Consider the following 19,511-nt stretch of genomic DNA (forward strand, 5'->3'; position numbering starts at 1 on the left):
ATCCAGATTAAATACTTGCCTTTTTCGCCTTGCAGGAAAGTTCCTGAGCAGCACAATCAACCTGTGAAGGCTTTTATAAACTATGTCAGGAACAGGATCTTCAGACAGGCATTTATCTCTTTCTAAAGAGATCGGTGGCTACAGACACTCATACTCACACATCCCGCCTCCCAGTAAGCATCTCCCCAGTTACTCCAGAGCAGGACATGGCAACCCGTGTGTAGTTACTGGTAACCTGAATTCCCTCCAGCCTAGGAACCAGACACAACTCTGTAAAAGCGTCAAACAGTCTGCAGCGCACTCCTAGCCCTTCCCTGCCTAAATAACGCTGAGCTAACCATCCGAACAGAAAATAAAAGGTTGCCGAAGACAACCACGACTCCAGTCTCAGAATCTGATGACAGACTACACCACCTTCCTCCAACTAACAGCCGTAAAGCAGTTTCCCATAGAAGCGTAAGCTGCTCTGCCAAACCTCCTGGAACCGTCTCCTCCATCAGCCTCGTGTGGCTCTTCCCACTGATGTTACCAGGATGCTGAGCTCACCAGCTCAGGAACTGCTTTGTGAAACACTATTTGTTAAATAAAATTTAAAGGGGGCTTACACCAAACGCCTAAAGCAGGCTGCATGAGGAGAGCTGGTAAAAAATATCAAATAATGAAATGGTAAGCAACAGTCAGTCAACCTTTATTTCCTCTAGAGCCACAGCAGCTCCTATATTAATGACAGGAGGACAAACAACACTTGTTTTTGCTGTTCACCAAGTTTATAATGCTCTAGAGCTTGTTCTGTTGCTTTGACATTTGCTTCTGCTGATGCTACAACTCAGTAGTATGTTATTTACATGTGTGTACTCTCCCACAGTCTCTATGTCATGTCAGTAGGTTCCATGCCACTCTCCCAGGGGCAAACATGGGCACTGATGGCAGCCCTCAGGCCAGGCCAGACAAGGGTTTTGCCTGGTCAGTAACTCCTCATTTACAGAAATCCAGAAAACCCATTGTGCATGTCCACAATCAGGCTGCATCCCCTGAAGCCTCCAACAGAACGCATGCATTCTCTACTTGAGGATTTGTATAATAACTCTGTAACACATCAACTTTAATGTCATAATACATCAACTTTATTATCTCCAAGGGACAGGGAACGAAACCTCATTTCCCTTTACCCCCCTCCCCGCCTACAGCGCCCTCCACAAAATGGCGCCGCGGGCTGCCCTAGCGTTTCACGGCCCCCGGGCACGCGGCGGCGGCTGTGCCACGTGACCGCGAACCAGCGACGTGATTGGCTGGCGTCGTGTGGGGAGGGAGCGGGAGGGCGCTGAGGTGGTGGTGTGGCTGTCCCTGTCCGTGTCGTTGTCGTTGCTGTCGCTGTGTGTCGGAGCGCGATGCTGGGGCTGCTCTCCAGGGTGCTCGCCTTCTTCTGGAGGCGGGCGGAGGGCGATGAAGGAGGCGACGTGAGGCGGGCGGGCGCAGGTAGAGGTTCCCGCAGGGCTGCATGAGGCCGGGTGCGGGGCTGCGTGGGGCCGGGCCGGGGCCGAGCTGCTCAGGGTGGGGAGGCAGAGCGGGAGCAGGAGGGGATTTGTTGCCTCCTAACCGCGTCCTGGCAGCTGCTTCACACCGCCTCTCCTCGGTTCTTTAACCACTGTTGCTGATTAGAGCATGGAGTGAGGCGTGAAGGGTGTGTGGTGCCAGTTGGCTCTTGGGGCTTTCCTCTGTAACACCGTGTTCATAAGTTCTCTTAGCTGCTTTCTAATGGGCTGTTATGTGGAGAAGATCATAGAATCAGAATATCTTGAGTTGGAAGGGGCCCAGTTATGATCATTGAGTCCAACTTCTGGGTTATGTCCAATGTTCACCACTTAAAGTTGCATTTAGAAGAATTTACAATGTTAATAGGTTGTTGACAGAATGCAAACATCAGCAAAAAAAAAAAAAAAAAACTGTTAATACCTCTAAAGGATAAATTTAAGACCTGAAGTCACTGGAGAAATAACTTCAGCTTTCAATTCTTCCCTCTCAGAGGACATAAAGGCTGAGGATTAAATGTTTTATATAAGAAATACATTTTTTTGCTACATTCCTTCACCTAATAGTCATAATACAAGTTTTAAAAGTAAGCAAAAAAAATGTAAGCATCACTCCACATCTATGAGTAAACAAAGGTACCTGATCAAGTATTTCAACCTCTTTGTAAGTAGTTCTTGAAGGATGTGCACTGCATCCTGCTGCCAAAAATAACATAACCTCAATGCTTTGAGGCTTGAAAATGGTGTACACTTAAGACGTTTCTAGTAGTGTTATATGTAAGTATTGTTGGGAGGGGACAGTCAACAGGAAGGTTGCATGATGGAGTGGACTGCACAACATGGAAACTTACTTACAATTATGCAGTACACACCCAGAAGTGAGTGTAAGTGACCAAAACAAGAAGGAATATTTTTAAAACAAAATCTAGTTTTTTGCTCTACGTTTAGAGGTAGACAAAAGTGTCTCTTGGTTTCTCACACAGATAGCTAATTGTAAAATTATTTTCAGTAGTATGTTACTATTAACTAGTGCTCTAATTTTTTTTTTATTTATTTTATTATTTTTTTTTTTTTTATAGAGGATTCCCCAGGAATGCTTGTTTCTAAGCTACAACCTCTATGAATTAGGTGCATCAAACTAGGGAGGACTGATTTTTGTAGGGCTGGAGCCTCACTGATGTTTCTTAAAATTAAATCAGCTTTTAAACAAAGTATTGCGTTTAGATTTTCAAACCTTGTGTTTTGTGGCTGTAGGAATCTTATTTTTCATGCATGCTGGTTCTGCATTTAGATTATAGGATAATGCTAAATGTTTTGTGTTGGAGCAGGTATATGGGATGGTTTAACAGGGAGGAGCACTCTGGTGACTTAAATAGACATTTTGTTTACTGCAGCATTAACTATGATAAATGCAAATATCTTACAAATAATGCTTTATTCAAACTACTAAAAAGTACTTCTTGCATACTCAGGTAAACAAAGCAAAACAAACTATTAATAGTCATGGTTGTTAGTGTAGCTAATAATACCTTAGAACTGTAAAGCTGGGCTGAAGTAGATTAGCTTAAGCCTGACATTGTACTACAGTGCTGTTGAGGGAAAGTTTCTGTGGTGTGTAAGTAGATACTACTTCTAAAACAAAAGACTTAAAAGTTACGGATTTCCAGAACAGCACATCTCAGTTCAGAAGCATATTATTACACAAACAGCTGTGATAAATGGATTTATATAGCATCATGCTTGTTTACTTTCCCTACTTTTTCAGTATAGAAAACTGAAATGTGTTGGATTCCTAATGAAAAGAATGCTGAGAACTGTTTCTTTTGATATGGAAAATGCTGAAAATAGCTGTTGGCCCAGAACTTTTGGGAGAAATTGTTTAACTTTCAGGTTTTTTTGTTAGTTTGTTTTTAATTTTAAGTTTTTTTGAAGTATGTTTTCTATATAGCTTAAAGACAAACAATATTTGTATTTAACAAGCTTTCTTCTATAAGCCTTCAAGTTTTAAGTGTGAAACTGGTTTGTAATTGCTGTGGATATTTAAGCTGGGCAAGAGAATGACTTCTTGATCAAAAGTAATAGCATTCTTACTAGCATTCATTACACATTTAATGGTTCTTTGATCAAGTGATTTGCTTTTACACCTACTTTTTGTAGATGCAGGTCATAAAGAAGTAAAAACCGTGCAAGGAGTGGTGACGAGATTTTGCCATGATTATGGGATGATCAATGACTTGATAATCTTCACAAAAGATGCCGTTTCAAATGGTATGCCACTGGCTGTTGGACAGGAAGTTATTGCTGTTGTTGAAGAGGACAAAATATCAAGTGGCTTGAAGGCCATCAGGGTAAGAGGTGAATATAAATGGTAGTCTCACTTTCTCTGTAAATTAATTGAGACTGTGTGTTGTGGAAGTTACTATAATTTTAGTCTCCTGAATGGTTTAAAAAAAAAAAAAAAAGAGAAACTTCCAGCTTTTCACTTACAGAGGATAATTGGTTTTGCACTGAATGTATGCTATTTTTTTTAGCGTATTATTCTTGTAGTGCTCGTGCTCTGAGTGTAGATCCAGATGTAGTAAATATTATACTGTTGTTTGAGGTAAGTGCATCAGAGTTTGTTTAATCATAGCTAACTCGAATCTGTATGTTCCCTTTTGAGTTTGAGTTATATTTATGACATTGCTATATGAATTGATAGGGGAATAAAGCCAGTGTCTGTAAGTTTACTTTTTTGGAACAAAAGTGAACAGGAACACAAATGTCAGAATTTCTTATTGTAAAAATTCAATAACTTAATGCCACAGAGTTGTTAAAAGGGACATTTCAGTACATCTTGATGCTTCATCTGTAAACCTACTTCAGGCTTGATTATCCATTGCTTTCAATTTTAATCTGCTGTAATTTTTTAAAATCAGGCGTAGCTCAGGTGCGTGTGATAATCTAGCTTTCTTACACAGAGAGGCTGAGTCCAATAGCCCTTCTTTGTTTGGATATTATGTAAACATAACTGCTGCTTCAAAGGCTGCCAGCCATGCAGAAGCACTTGGTAACTGGGGGTACAGAACCAATCTTCTTTGCTGGCATCTGCTCAGCTTAGCTACATTATGCTTTGAGTTCAGCACTGGGCCAGTGTGCTTCATCAGCAAACTCACCCTGAACAAAAGCCTGAGCCAAAGAGAGTAAGTCTAGCTGGACTTGAGCTGGCTGCAGGGAGCCAGTCTCGATATAACTGTGATTTTGAAGCTGACCTTCCTTGTAAATGGATTATTTTATAATTAAGGATTTTAGGTTCTCCTGCTTCTTATAAAGAATGTAGTCATCACAGTAGCTTCAGGCATCATGCTGCAGGTAATAGGAAGTTGATGGTTAAACAAAGTATTAGTAAAGGTTACAAAAAATTAAATAAAGTTCTTATACACAGGTTTAATGGGAGTAGAAGCGATCAGATTGAAGAACTCATCATTGCTATTTACTTGCCCTTACTATGCTAAATCGACAAATGATGTCAATAACTAGGGAAAGGAGGTCAAAATCTTGTACTGATTAGCATGTAGTGTTCTTGATGTCTCATGCCTTCCTTCTGTGCAGTATCCTGATTTTGTTACTTCAGAAACGTTTTGGTCAGTGTCCAGCAATAACCAGCTGTCTTATGGAAGCCAGTTTGCATTATCTCGATGTGTACTACAGCTCGCTTAGTGTCAAGTGGTGTATGTTTGTAGCAGGATGATATACAGATCATAACTGAAACTGGTGGCTTGTCTGTTGCAATGTACTGTATGGTTTTCCGATCATGTCTGTTGAACAATCCTGAAACTGTAGAGTGTATTTTTTATTTCTCATTTTCACCTTCCCAAATCCTTAAAATCTGAGCATTTGACCCATCTATTTTAATTTCCCATGTGTCTGAATTCAAGCTAAAACCGTAAACTTCTGAACAGCTAGAATTCCACTTGATGTCATGTATATGTGCAGAGGCATCTGCAGTGTGTCTGCGATATGTAGATCATGTAATTGCTAGTGTGCCTTGCTGCATAAAACATCCAATGTTCAGAAAAGGGTGCGTGTGGTGGCAGGCATGTGTTAGATGTGTATGTGAGCTTTATGTATATATGACTGAAAATGTAAGAATTTTAAAAGTGACTATTCATGCTGCTGCTCTTTTTGAAGAGCTGTGTGTATGGCCAGTAGAGCCTTTGTAAGGAAGAACCAAATACCATCACAGGCTGCCTTGTGACTGATTGCATGAGCAGTTCAGTACAACACAGCTCTATTTCCTGTAGTAGATTCTTCCTATCAGTGTGATTTTGTGGATGTAGGAGAAGTGAAGGTATGTGCTTACCATCTGAAAGAGCTGCTTTCTGTAAAATACATGTTCCTACAGAAGGTAATCTAGAAAGTTACATTTATTTTACTATATCGCTTAATTTGCCTTGAATTTAAAGATCCCCTTAAGATTTTAAGCTCTAACTTCCATCAGTCAGTATAGCTGTTAATTTTATGGAAAGACCTGTATCTACTTAACCTGTAAACAGGAAACCAGTGCAAAGATGCTGGATGGTGGCCAAAAGCCTTTTTGTAATCGCTATTGATCAGTAATAACCATGCTTTTCAGTTGAACATGATACTCATTCCATGAGATGAACACTGAGTTAAGGGGGAAGCCAAACTTTCTGGCTGCTCTAAGGACTTGCACGTAAGTTCCTATTTCCATCATGGAAATAGCCTAGAGGCTGTTTGTTTATTAAAATAAATGTTCAGGAGTTTTTCTTCTTTAGTGGCTGAATTGGCAGTAACTGTGCTGAGTCTGGTAAAATGAAGTTGATTGAAAATGTGACCTCTCAAATAAAAGTAGATAGAAAATTAAGTGCTAGAAGACTTAAGTGATTTGCATTTTACTGTGTGATGTTTGGGTGTTTAGATGCATTTTATATATTCATGAGTTCTATAGATGATTGGGGAAACACAGTAGTTACTTCAGCAGACTTTTTTCAAGTTCCGTTGCTGGTTAGATAATAACTAATGATGCCAAACTATTTCTGAGATGTTTGCAGTTCATAACAACTAGGTCTTTTTTAAATCTGAATGTAAGACATCTTTTTTTATAACATGATTTCAAGAAGACTTCAAATGTTTCATGCTTCCATTTTGCGCTGTTTTCTCCTGTCTTTTACTCAGAATAGCATCATGAACAATTCCTGAAATAAAGATGTTTCGAATTAAAAATCAGAACTATATAAGACAACATCACATAGTAAAATGAACTCCAGTTACATGCAAAATTCTTGGGGAGTTTTTCCTTGGAAACCCATTTCATTTTTGCAACCGATGCAGTTTTGCTGATGAAATGAGACTAAGGAAAGAAGAGTAATAAAGACAGAATTTGATCATAGGACCTAAAATGAAATACCACAAGAAATCTAATGAAAGATTTCTAAAATATTGTCAGCTCTAGTAGTTATATTTAAAAAATAAATAAAAACCTAGCATCTTGTAAGGTAACCTCATTTCCCTTCATTTTATCTATTTTAGTGGTATTCACAATCAAATAAGTAAGGAGACAAAGCTCATTTCTTCAAAGGATGCAGTAGTCTGTGAACTCCTGCAAATAAAAAGAAATATGGTACAACTGTTCTTTTCAGACAGAAGAGGGAAAAAATGCAGTATAGAAGTATTGACTGTAGAATACATAGTTGTGTCCTTAAACTGTTCACAAACTGGAGTAGAGATGGGGTGCTTAGCAACCTGATATAGCAGGTGGCATCCCTGTCTGTGTTGGGGGTTGGAACCGGATGATCTTGAAGGTCCCTTCCAGCCCAGGCCATTCCGATTCCATGGTGGCTTTACTCAGGTGGGCTGCTGAGCTCCACCACAACTGTGCTCTCACTCCCCATCCTCAAAGGGAAGCCCCCCATTCTTCTGTGCCGCTCCGGGGGGAGGAGGTGGAAGAGGGTGGACTGGGGAAAGGTGTTTTCAGTTTTTCTTCGTTTTTCACTTCTCTGGCTTGATAGTAATAGGCAATAAATTTCTCTAATCTTTCTCTACTTTGAGTCTGTATTGCCCGTCACAATAATTGTTGAGTAATCTCCCTGTCCTTACCTCAACCCTTGAGCCTTTTGCGTTGTATTTTCTCCCTCTTTCCTTTGCGTTGAGTGAGAGAGTGTCTGTGGTGGAGCTCAGCTGCCCAGCTGAAGTAAAACCACCACAGCCAGCATCTGGGATATGATCTGTATGATCAAGACAAAGCAGTTAATATTCAGTCTATTCTTGCTTTGTAATGTACTTGTTCTTGGTAAAAATGGTCTCCAAAAAGTGCACTACACAAATGTAACCGCATGTAACAAGTGTAAAATTCCTTTTAGTATTTATGAAAAGTGTGGGCATAGGACTGATTTTCATCTCTGCACAAATGTTGATCTGTAAAAGAAAGATGACATTAGACAGACTCCTTTGTTGGGGTGACTTTTCACATTATACATTAAGGAAGTACTTTCTAGTTCTGAGTTTCTAATCTTCACATAGAAGTGAAAACACTACAGTTATTTATTTCTTTTCCATCCGGTTTAGGTTGATTTTGTTCCGGTTACTCTCACCTACATTATGTTATGTTTCCTCTCAGCTTCTTTATTCTGGTTGTCAATTTGGAGATGCTTTCTGAAATAAGCTTTCGTGGAACATCACCTTAAAAAGATGAAGATATTATTGACTGTGTTAACTTAATGATCTGATTTGTACACTTACACTACATATGTATCAGTCATTGAAAAAGTTGTCCACAGGCATTTCATTCAATTTGTTTAATCACCGCAGAGATACCTTGCATACTTTCATAATGCTTTCTTCCATCCTAATCCTCATTACCCTCACAAAAGAACTGGCGATCTCCTTCCTTCTGCTCTGTTGCACAGTCCAGTTTCTCTGCATACTGTACGGAGTCAGCAGTTCTTGTGTGACAGTTGAGTGCATCTGTGCGGTGGCATTGGCATTGTTACTGGTTCCATCAGCGTTTCTAGAGAGCGAGGAAACCGAATAATAAGCATTTGAAATGTAGAGCCAGGACTCCTGACCCCACGATGGTAGTGGCCCTACAGAAGCAAGGAAGGCAATTCACAGCTCTAGGCATTGTTAGTGTGCTTATATTGAGTAATTAACAGCAGAGGTCCTATTATCCTTGGCCCCAACATAACTGTGCGGGGTTAAACGGCTTTGTAAACATTGATGGTTTGTGGCTTGCATTCTGCAAAGGCCTGCTTAAGCAAGTAAACTTACTTTTGAGGTGCTGATACGGAGAGCATTTAAGAAGCAGATGTTTGTTTTCAATCTCAGTGATTAAAGAATGACTGAGGGACAGCATAAAATGCATAAGGTGTTTATAAATGGCATTTTGACAATGTGTATTTTTATTGCTTTCTGAAATAGCAATGGTCTAGATCCACTTGCATACAGTTAAATTGCAGGGTTGAGGATACAGTTCCTCTTATCAATATTAAGAAAACACTTAACAGTAGAGCTAACGCAGAAGAGGCATGACATACGTTTGGCAAATCAATATTTAACTATTTCACTGTCTACCACTGAAGCACGCAGCAGATTTCTTAAAGGGGAAGTTCCTTGCTGTTTACTGCTCCTTCTTGTCTACAAAAATGAACAGCTATGGTGAGTATAGAATGTCTAATGAGTTTGACTTCCAGCAGCAGTTGGAATTCTGAGAATTTCATAACATCTATATAAACTGTCTGTGTTGCCACTCTTCGTGCTACCCCAGCCCGAGAGACAACATCGATTGGCTGCCTGGACGGCTGCTCCCAGAGCAGGGACACCAGAGATGGACACACCGTGTCTAGCTCAAGTGCCAATTTATTGCTGTGTAGCATAGCTTCTTATACCTGTACACGTGACCGCCCCGGATCCCCATGACCCTTTGTTCCACCCGCGGTCCCTCCCAATCCTCCCTCCACATCTCCCCCCACAGTCTGCTTTATAAAATAACCACACACTTGTAAGTGTCAGCTGTGTATGTTTTTTTCTGTTTATTGTATTAATAGGTAGATGCAGTCCAGACTACATGGGGAAGCTACAGTACCGCGTGTAATGCTTCTGAGCAGCATGCCAGAATATTAATTGGCAATATTACTTCTCTCTGTAAGGATGGTGGCTACATTAATCAGACTACTCATTTCACAATGGAAGATGTCTGTGAAGGTGTGTAGGGGCTTTCTTGTTTGTTCTTCCTTAATTTCCTGTTAATCTGAAGCACGCAGACCGCATCACAAAGAAGTTCTGATAGTGTATGTAGTGAAATAAATAAGGGGAGTTGGGTGAAGAAAGCTGTGTCATCATTCTCACTGAGCATGATGTACTTGCAGTCCTGGAGTATAGAAGTGTACTTTCCACTGGCACCATTTGCATAGTCTGTCATAACCTGGTCGGGATGAGAAGAACTAAAAAGAGAAGCTTCAACTCATTGGATCTAAATAATTCATTTGGCTGGTCGCATTGTTTAACTTCAATTAGTTCTGTATGGGAGTAATGCAAATGCAATCAATAGCAATTAACTTGAAATGCTCTGTTTCGCATAGGTTTCAAGCCTTATGTAGGTGACTTGGTGCAAGCACAGTATTTTATTAAACCAACAACATGGAGCAGTGAAGCAGTTGCTGTAAAGCCTTTGAGATATAAGCGAGTGGACAAGGTAAACATTCTGCATGTTGTTTTTCATGGAATCATAGGATGGCTCAGGTTGAAAGGGACCTTAAAGATCCTCCAGTCCACCCCCCTGCTATGAGCAGTGATGCCACCTACTACATTAGGGTTTTTGACAAAGGGAATCTTTCATGAAGTTGTGGAGTTTGTGGGTACTTTCAGGATTGCAACTTGGTACATGTTTTTCAAGATGTGTTGCATAAAAGATACCAACTCATTGCTGGTTTAGAAATAATCCTATATGTGAAGGTTTTTTTTAAATTTAGGCACGTTCTGGATAGAACAGGTTGATTAACTAACATACTGGCTATTGATTCTGAATTTGGATGCTTACTGGTTTAGTTATGTTGAAAATCCACACATCCCTACTGCAGCCAAACTTTTAAAGAAGTGATAACTGGAATTTATGTTAAACTTGTCCAAGTATGTCGGCTTTAAAACAGTAATTGTCCCTTTTTTATTTTACTGAAAATACTCATGCCCTCTAGTAATAGTGATTTCTATGGCTTATCGTATTTAGCTTAACTTTATATGTAGAATAATATCTGCTTGTCCTCGTAGGAAGAGGAGGAAAAGAAAATTCCTCCTGTTGTGACTGCTAGTACTGAAGTCTTCCAACTTACCTAATTTATACAATGGGTATCATTATTAAGTCAAACGTACCACATGGAAGTAGAACCTAATGCTTGAAGTGCTTCTGTCTCTTTACATCTTTAAATCTGTAGACAAGCACAGTGATTCTAGGTTAAGGCTGTATGTTTGTCTTTCATAAATAACTGAAATTTCAGATTGTTGCTCTGTTAATGCTAGCGTGACTTTCACAGAAAATTAAGCAATGATAGTATGTCACTTAGATTATTCAGTGTTACTTGGTATTACCTGCTTAACAACCTGTTCCAGGTTCGCGTTACCAGCGTCTGTGGAAGAAATGGTACTGTAGATGAGAATATATTTTTCACTTTGGATTCGTTGAGACTTCCTGATGGCTATTCACCTCGTGTACATGATCTAGTAAATGTGATAGTGGTGGAGAGCAATCAGTCATTTTATGTTTGGAGAGCTCTCTGCTTGGCTCCAGTCGACCAGAAGGGGTAACATTCATTCTTTTCTTCTTTCCACTTGCTAATGACTAAGGATAAATTGCAGCTTGCAGTTTAGGTGCAATTTTCTTGCATCTATTAAACAAGAGATACTGTGGTTTGGATTCTTGACTAGTTGACTAGAAGACATGATGATGGGAAGATCAGAGTATGTTTTAGCCCTGGCTCTTTCTCCTTCCTTTCCAGAAGGTGGAGGCATCTGTGCTTACTAAAGGAGTAAAACCAGTAGCAGCTGAGCTCAGAAATACAGCTAGGCAAGGATGGAATTTTGCACAATTTAATTAGAATAATGCCAAGCTCATGCTTTTACTTAATTTCCAGTAATTTGTGATGTTCTTCCAGTGAGGACCTTTACTGTTTGAAACCTATATTCAGTGGAACTGACATGGAAATAAATGTAGTTTAGTATGGGAAGAAGCACAACCTTATGAAATAATCCCCTACAGAAATGCTGAATACGAAGTAACGAGCCAGTAGCAGTTCTGCAGGACACATCTGTAGCTGGACTTGTGAGTTCAAGTCAGCACTCAGTGCTGACAGGGACTAGGTGGGATTGCTCAGCCTGATTCTGTCAGCCAGAAATAGGCAGTGGACCAATTGGAGAGTCAAAGGAGAGTACAACAGACTTTCCTATACCTCAGAAAACATCACCTATGGAAGAATTTGCTTTCTTCCTCTCTAGGAGAAGATGGCCAAGGGCAGTACGTCCATCTTCAAAGGACCTGTGACGAATGGAATAAGGCTGTCTGCTCTCACCAGAAATAATGGATATAGTAGGCTTAACTTTTAACCTAGGTAGAACTGGAAGTGTTTCACATCACATTGACACAATACAGTTTGGTTGAGCTTATTAGTGATGGATTTATATCAAAAATCTTACAAGAATAGATATTAGGTTGATTTCTCAGTTCTATTGGACTTTCTCACATCAAAATGAGCCAGGCTAAGCTGCAATGGAGAACATCTAGTGGGCTTGAGAGTAAACTCTGCAGCTAATAAGAGCAGCTGTGATAATTTTATACTTCATTGTGTTAGGTGACTAAGGTACTCACTGAGGATATATAAATATCGAAGAAATGATTAAACCAAGTGCCATTTTAATCAACTGAATTCTGCTCTACAATTAAGAAAGTAATGATTTTGAAAAAGGCTTGCTGGTAGCTGACACTGACCGTTGAGAGCTACAGTTGCTGTCTGACAGGAAAGAGCACGTGGCTTTGGCCTTGAAGGCTTTTCTCATCACAAATGTGTATAACAGTAGTATTTAAGGTTCTTTTTTGTTCTTAGCTTTTTTAACTTTTTTTTTTTTTTTTTTCAAGTATGCTTGTAGACTGCAGCAGGCAGAAGACCTAAGTGCTTAGGGTATGTGTTCAGAAAGGTTTGAAGGCTAGTCATTTTTCTTTCTCGAGCTCTGCTGCTCAGCAAGACTCTTGCTAAGGACCCTGGTCTCTCTTGTGTCTTGGTTCAGCTCCCAAAGAGATCCACAGTAGCTTCAGTCACTGTTTGGATTTGGTTCAGTTCTTCAAGAAAGACAGCTAGCTTCTTAATCAATTTTATCTTATATTCAGAGTTTCAGAGTTTGGTTTATTGTGTTGTTAAAAACAAGCCTTTCATCAACTTGATGAAACAACATCAGCTAATAAAGGTAACTTAATGGTTTTGGAATTACAACTAGCTGAGAAAGCAAATCCTCTCCCCTGCTTGTTCATAAATATTGTGACTATTCTCTGGCGTAGTTGTTCTTAAAGATAATTCCTGAGTGAGTGTGCTGAATCAGTGATGCTTCCATAGTCAATGTGTTTTAAATTCCCTACCTAAAATTGAATGACTACATAAAATCCAATCTTCTTACAGACAATCTCACTCCGACCCAATTGATCTGGATGACCCGTATGAAAACTTAATGAGAAACAAAGGAGGGCTGGAAGTATCAAGAACAGCGGATTTTGGAACTCTGAAGCAGGGGGAATCTAGAAGCATGGTCATTTGGATAGAGTAAGCCCTTCTGGTTGTTCTAAGCTTTCTACCTTTCCACCCCTCTATAATCTGTAAACTTGTCTTTCGTACAGAAGCCTTTCGTAGTTAAATGTTGTTGTTTATGGCCTTCAGGTAATCCACTGCAGTGCTTTTATCCAGCAGGGCAGCTGAGCTCCACCACAGCTGCTCTCTCACTCCCCCTACTCAAAGGAAAAAGGGGAGAAAATACAGGATCAAGAGTTGAGATAAGGACAGGAAGTTCACTTACCAAGTATTGTCGTGGGCAAAACAGACTCAGCATGGGGAAATTAGTGTAATTTATTGTCTATCACCAACAGGCTAGAGCAGTGAGAAACTAAAAGCAAACCAAAAACAACCTTTGCCCCTATCCACCCTCTTCTACCTCCTCCCCCAAGCAGCACAGGAGAATGGGGACTGGAGGCTGCGGTCAGTCCCTGATGCTTTGTCTCTGCCACTCCTTCACGGTCACTCCCTGCCCCTGCTCCACGTGGGGTCCCTCCCACAGGATGCCGTCCTTCCCTAACTGAGCCTGCGGGGACTGCCCACAGGCAGCAGCTCTTCAAGAACTGCTCCCACATGGCTCCGTACCACAGGGTCCATCCCCCAGGAGCAAACTGCTCCAGCACGGGTTCCCCACAGGCAGCATCTCCCCTCAGATCCTCTGCTCCTGCGTGGGCTGCAGCTCTGGCCTGGGGCCTGCTCCTGCAGGGGATCTCCATGGGCCACAGCCACCTTCCCCACCGGGGGCTCCTCCACAGGCTGCAGTGTGGAAATCTGCTCCATGTGGGACCCATGGGCTGCAGGGCTCCACCAGGGGCCTCTCCACAGGCCGCAGAAGAATCGCTGCTCTGTGCCTGGAGCACTGTTTCCTCTCTGAAATGAGGATCAATGTAAATGCTTTTGCTTGTGTGTGTTCAGTTTAAAATGCAGATATGCTGTGTTCCTCAGTCTTAAAACAAAACTGTTCTATACTTGTATATTAAAAGCAGACCAGACTTTTTCTCTCAAAAACCTGTGTGCTGACGTACTATGTTGGTGCATCCTTAGATTTTCTATTTGTTTTGGTGGGGTTTTGTTCACATCTGCACAAAGATGCTGAGGTGGAGTCCAATCTGAATACCACCTATTTGTTGCTGTGTGTTTTTTTTTTTCCTAAAAGTTTGTTACCCTGTATTTGGAGAAGAAAAGCTGTCGCTTTTTTCATACATGGTACTTCTGTATGCATGTTGCTGGTTCTTCTGCTGTACTTTGTAGAGTGGTTGGTGGACCTGGAAACACTACATTCAGCAGGGGTTCTAGGCCGAGTGAGTTAGAAGCAGCAGTGTTGCTTCTTTCCAGTAGTGGTTATGGTGACCTGACCCCACTACAAATGGTTGCGTTTAACTACAGGTAGAATTAAGCTTGCAGAGATGAATCCTAACTGTGCATTTAATTACATAATTACATAACTATTTCTAGGAATAAAGGGAGTGTACCACAGTCCTTAATCAGCTGCAGATTAGCTGGATGGGTGAAAGACAAGCAATTCAGTTTTCAGATTCCTCAAAAATGCCAGGACAGTCCATCAGTGCATCTGTCATCTTCTGCAATAAATCAAGAAAATGTCTCAAAAGCTGCGATTAATTTCTGTAATGGCAGTGGAGGAACAGCATATGAGTCACTGAATAATGCGTGCGTTACGAAGAATGGTGTCATTTCAGGTACAGTGAATTATTACCACTTGAATTCTGAGTGTTAACTCATGAGAAGACCCATAGGTTTGTTTGAAGAGGCTTGCCTGTGCTAGCCATAACAATCCTGATAAAAGAGTTTATGTAACATTTCCTGCAGGTGAAAACAGTCCTCAGGAAAGGAATTTATCAAAGACAAAAGAAAACGTTTCCCTGGTAAAAGATGAAAATCTCTATAATGGTGAAAAAGAGCAAAAAGAAGATGTTGAACAGGCAGTAAATCACACTAACATTACTGGAGAAGTTGTCATACCACCAGGTGGAAAAACATCTGTAGTGATCATATGCACAGCTGTGTAAGTATTTCTTTGTTCTCACTGATATGGTGGAAACAAATCATAAAAACTGACTTAATACTTCCCTTCTGGGAACTGTCGTGGTTTTGTTTTGGTGTACATTAAAGCCAGTATCTGTTAGCAAATGATGTAGAAATCTATACTGGCGCTTGAAGTGGTTGGCATTTTAACACTTTGTTCTGATGTTTGTCAAGAGAAAAGATAATAGTAAATGAAGAAATATAGTGGGAGTAGGTAGTTCGTGGGAAAAGGTAGTAAGGTAAAGGTAAAGTCTACAGCTGGTTATATTCTGTTTGGGAAATCAGTTGCTCTATGAGCACTAGAGCTAATGTAGCTTTCCAGGGGATTTCTGTGTGTTGTCTGATTGATGTTTCTTCTGGTCTTAGCACCCTGAATGTATTCACATTGCTCTACGTCCCAGTCTCAAACTTCCCTGTCCTGTGATACTAAGTGCAAGTTATCTGTGCCAGGGAAAACAAAACAAAAGATAATAAATCACCTTGTAAATGAAAGTACTTTTGCTGTACAAAATATTTCGTGGGAACTGGCTAAGAATAGTAGGTTGTGGTTTGGTGAGCTCTTTCGGAACTCAGGAAGGAAACTCTTGCTGGAAAACTTACTTTCATGTACTTTTCAGTTACTTTTGATGTAGCTCTACAAACTGTGTACCACCACCATTGATTTTTATGAATCAATGAATGAATCAATTTTTAAGTTGAACGGGGAAAACAAGGTCAAATTGTTTCGTTCATCAAAATGATAATACATGAACTTTCCAGCTACTTCTGTTACCCCCTGCCTCACGATTTTAAAACAGCAGCAGTTTTCCTAGGGTGATTTAGCTGCAGTTAGAAGGTAAGCTGCCAGCATGGCCTGTCTTTATGGAGAGAGAGGTGTAGAAAGAGCAATTCATATTTCACTGTACATCTGTAAATACCACAAAGCCTGAGTGAGGACCTTCTAACAATCCACACAACTCTCCATGGGAGAGTACAGCATGAAGGTAACAAGTACTTGCTGGCCACCTATGGGACCACAGGGACTGAAAATTTAGACCGTAAATTTGGACAGTTTGGTGTCTGCACTGAATTTGTATATCAGAGAGGAAACAGGCTACAGCTTTAACCTGAGTAGGTAGTGTTAGTTGGCACAAAAAAGTGGCACTTCTGCCAAGAAGAGAATAAGCTGGAATCCTTCTGGGATGCTTCTGTTTCAGACACACAGTAACAGTACTAGATTGTGTAGTTAGTGCCGAGGAGAGAATTTGGCTCTAGATAGTGCTGGGAAGAGTCCTTTAAGGGCTTTTGGAGCAGATGGTGTGTGCAAAGGGTTTTGGTCTGAAGTTCGTTAGAACTGGATCTGAAGAAACAGTTCCCTCTGACCTTTTTTTCCTCTGTCACTCCCCAGGCCCACTTACAGATACAAAGTGCATTTTTCAAGATAAAGATCTTTCCTGCTTTCTCCACTTGATGTGTTTGCAGTTAGGACTCCATTCTGAGTAGCCTTAAGCAAGGCAGAGCAAAAGTTGTTGCTGCACACTGCTGGGGAGGGGGGGTAGGGAGGGATCTGCTGTAGGCTCCTCCACTGGAAATGCTTGGTTCATCATTTTCAGGAGCAGTAGTTACAAGACATTCCTTGCGATGGGCGTATTAATTCTGTACCTGGTATGTTGAGGAGAGGGGTTCTGTCCCTTACTCAAGCTTTTGATGAAATTGGGGTGTTAGATTTTTTTAAATTTTTTTTCGTTTTATAACATGATACTTGGACTGAACTCAGTGTAGGGAGTGAGTGTAAGGAATTGCCCCAAGTTAGCAGCTCTCTTGTTACTAAAACAACGTACGGTTTTACTGAAAAGAGTACTTACGGCTGAGGAAAAGACAATGTGATGATTTTAAGAACTTAACTTTTGCTTGCTTGAAGAAATCCTGGACACAGTAAAGAACTCCTGTTGCTTGGATTTTCTGATTTTACTATCGGACGCTATATTGAAACCACAGTAACAAGTGAAGCAGAGCTTCTAATAGCACCTGTGGAACCATTTTCTTCAAGAAAGCCTAAAATTACTTCAGTACCCCAGCAAAGGACGACAACAGTGGTTGCCCCTATATTCAAAAGGTACTGTGAGTTAGGTGGGCGGGGAATAATGCTTGTCTTATCTTCTTGTATTCAGTATTGCTGTATCTGTTTTGTAATGCTGACAAACGCCAAACAAGAAGAATTTGTGCATATTTATATGTGTATATTGTAAACATTTTAATTTCAGATTTTACTGACGCATTTTTTAGTAGTGTACTGCTTGATTTTTTTGTAGTTTCTTCATACAGAAGCTTCCTATTATATAATGTGATTTTTAAATTTTAAATTAGTTTACTATGCAACTGTCCTACAAGTAACAATTGTTATTGCAGATTTTTTTTTCTTAATAATTTTCTAAGCAAGTTAGCTTCTTAATTCCTCAAGCAACCTGACATCTGTATTAGGTTATGCTTTTCCTAACTTGATTTCAGAAATTTTCCTCTTCCAGATAAACTTCTATAATACTTAGTATTTGCTTAGTTATAACAATATCACTAAATGGAGAAGAGGATAGAAGCAGACACTTTTTTTTTAAAAAAAAAAAAATGCTGAGTAATTGGAACACTTATCTTTTGTCCCAATGTAGAAAACTTACAATTATCACCTTGAAGCAATCTGTTGTTTTGTGGCATGTGGTTTCTTGTAGCCTTGAGGATGTGGCATATTAATTTGCTGTCCTTCAAATAAAAAAAAAAAAAATGAAGCTACTGAATTATTTGACATGTTCTTGTTTCAGAAATAACAGAAAGCTTCCAAGCTTCCTCCCGCATTATACCATACCAGACGAGTTAAGAAGATGTGTGGAGCAGAAGTTAGATGTACTGACCTTCCAGCCTCTCCTAGCAGAGGTATGCAAGTGTAGGTTTATTTAAGAAACTGTGTTTTATGTAAGCATGTCTGTTTAAGCTGACCTTAATTTATCAGAAACTTGTAACCCTTAGCATAATATAAGCTGATATAATGCTGTTAGCGAGTAGACTAAGACTGCAGTCTGTACCCTGTAACTTAGACTGGTTTCAGTATGTCACAGAATTCAAGCTTAGAAGAAACTAAAATGGTAAATGTGAAAAACTGAAAAGGGAGAGATATTACAGTAGGTGAAAAAGATTCCTCCTCACTTCTCCACTGTAGGCATCATTGAAAGGAGGTTTCGGCGTGTTGGAACAGTAGTCCAGCAGTTATTTCATAGGAAATGAAAGTAGAAGTTCTTAGGCTTATTGCAGCAACAGAGGATTCTTTTCTGCTTGTTCAAAACCTCTTTTTAAATTCTCAAATGTACAGCTAGTTCAATTTCTTCCCATGAGTGCAGCAGTTCTAAAATACATTTTCTTAAAAAGGAAACCTAAAGTTTAGTGCAAATATTAGTCATTCTTCAGAAACTGTCCTGATTTCTGGTAGAGCCCTGCTGCTGATCACTCCCCCCCCCCCCCCAACTTTGTAAGGACTTAACTGGGGCAGATATGTAGGTAAAATGTGCTGTTTGCTTTCTGAACGGCTCACAAAACACCCTGAAATCATTGGCATATGGTAGTGTGCTAGAGATACTGTCTAGAGAAAACAGTAGTATTTGAAATGATTTTGTGCTGAAAGCCTGCTGGTAATAGTAACTCTTTTTAACCACATCTTAAGTTCCGTCTAGTGCTGGTGACTGTTGTGAAGTCAGCACCAGAAAAGCACTGCTCATTCAAATTACATTTGAGTGAGAATTTAATCGAAACTGAAAGCAATCCTTGCCGCCAGTCATGGTTTAGGGAGAGTTTGTGCTGTCGGTCAACATGTCTTCAGTGAGAGTGCATTAAGCTGTGAGGGGGAAAGTTGGGATTCTTTCAGTTTGCCATAAGCTCTATAATCATCAAACAGGGTAGAGACTGATGTGACTCCATCTTTACCCATCTCTGGCCAGTGTACTTACATTTTTAAGCTTTCTGAGACTGGTGAACATACAATTCAGTTTCTAAACTGCCCCTGAATTCAGATGTTGAAATGATCATTTTAGTCAGGGGAGACTGGTGATTCTAGGAGACATGGTTAATGCTTTAGCTGAGTGGCTGTTTTATCTGAGCTCCGAAGATACGAAAA

The 19,511-nt window shown here is 40.2% G+C and overlaps 1 protein-coding gene across 1 annotated transcript in view; it reads left to right on the forward strand.

Moving 5' to 3' along the window:
* The first annotated feature begins 1,423 nt into the window (after positions 1-1,423).
* MOV10L1 (Mov10 like RISC complex RNA helicase 1) overlaps positions 1,424-19,511 on the forward strand; it is a 36,677-nt gene continuing 18,589 nt past the window's right edge. Inside the window, exons 1-10 of the mRNA XM_032203076.1 lie at positions 1,424-1,476; positions 3,687-3,877; positions 9,575-9,731; positions 10,109-10,221; positions 11,133-11,323; positions 13,187-13,327; positions 14,789-15,030; positions 15,161-15,356; positions 17,277-17,471; positions 18,169-18,280. Of these exons, the coding sequence (XP_032058967.1) occupies positions 3,752-3,877; positions 9,575-9,731; positions 10,109-10,221; positions 11,133-11,323; positions 13,187-13,327; positions 14,789-15,030; positions 15,161-15,356; positions 17,277-17,471; positions 18,169-18,280 (1,473 nt within the window). The 5' untranslated portion in view covers positions 1,424-1,476; positions 3,687-3,751. The remainder of the gene's footprint in view (positions 1,477-3,686; positions 3,878-9,574; positions 9,732-10,108; positions 10,222-11,132; positions 11,324-13,186; positions 13,328-14,788; positions 15,031-15,160; positions 15,357-17,276; positions 17,472-18,168; positions 18,281-19,511) is intronic.

The sequence above is a fragment of the Aythya fuligula genome, chromosome 1, assembly GCF_009819795.1.
Source record: "Aythya fuligula isolate bAytFul2 chromosome 1, bAytFul2.pri, whole genome shotgun sequence".
Classification (NCBI taxonomy): domain Eukaryota; kingdom Metazoa; phylum Chordata; class Aves; order Anseriformes; family Anatidae; genus Aythya; species Aythya fuligula.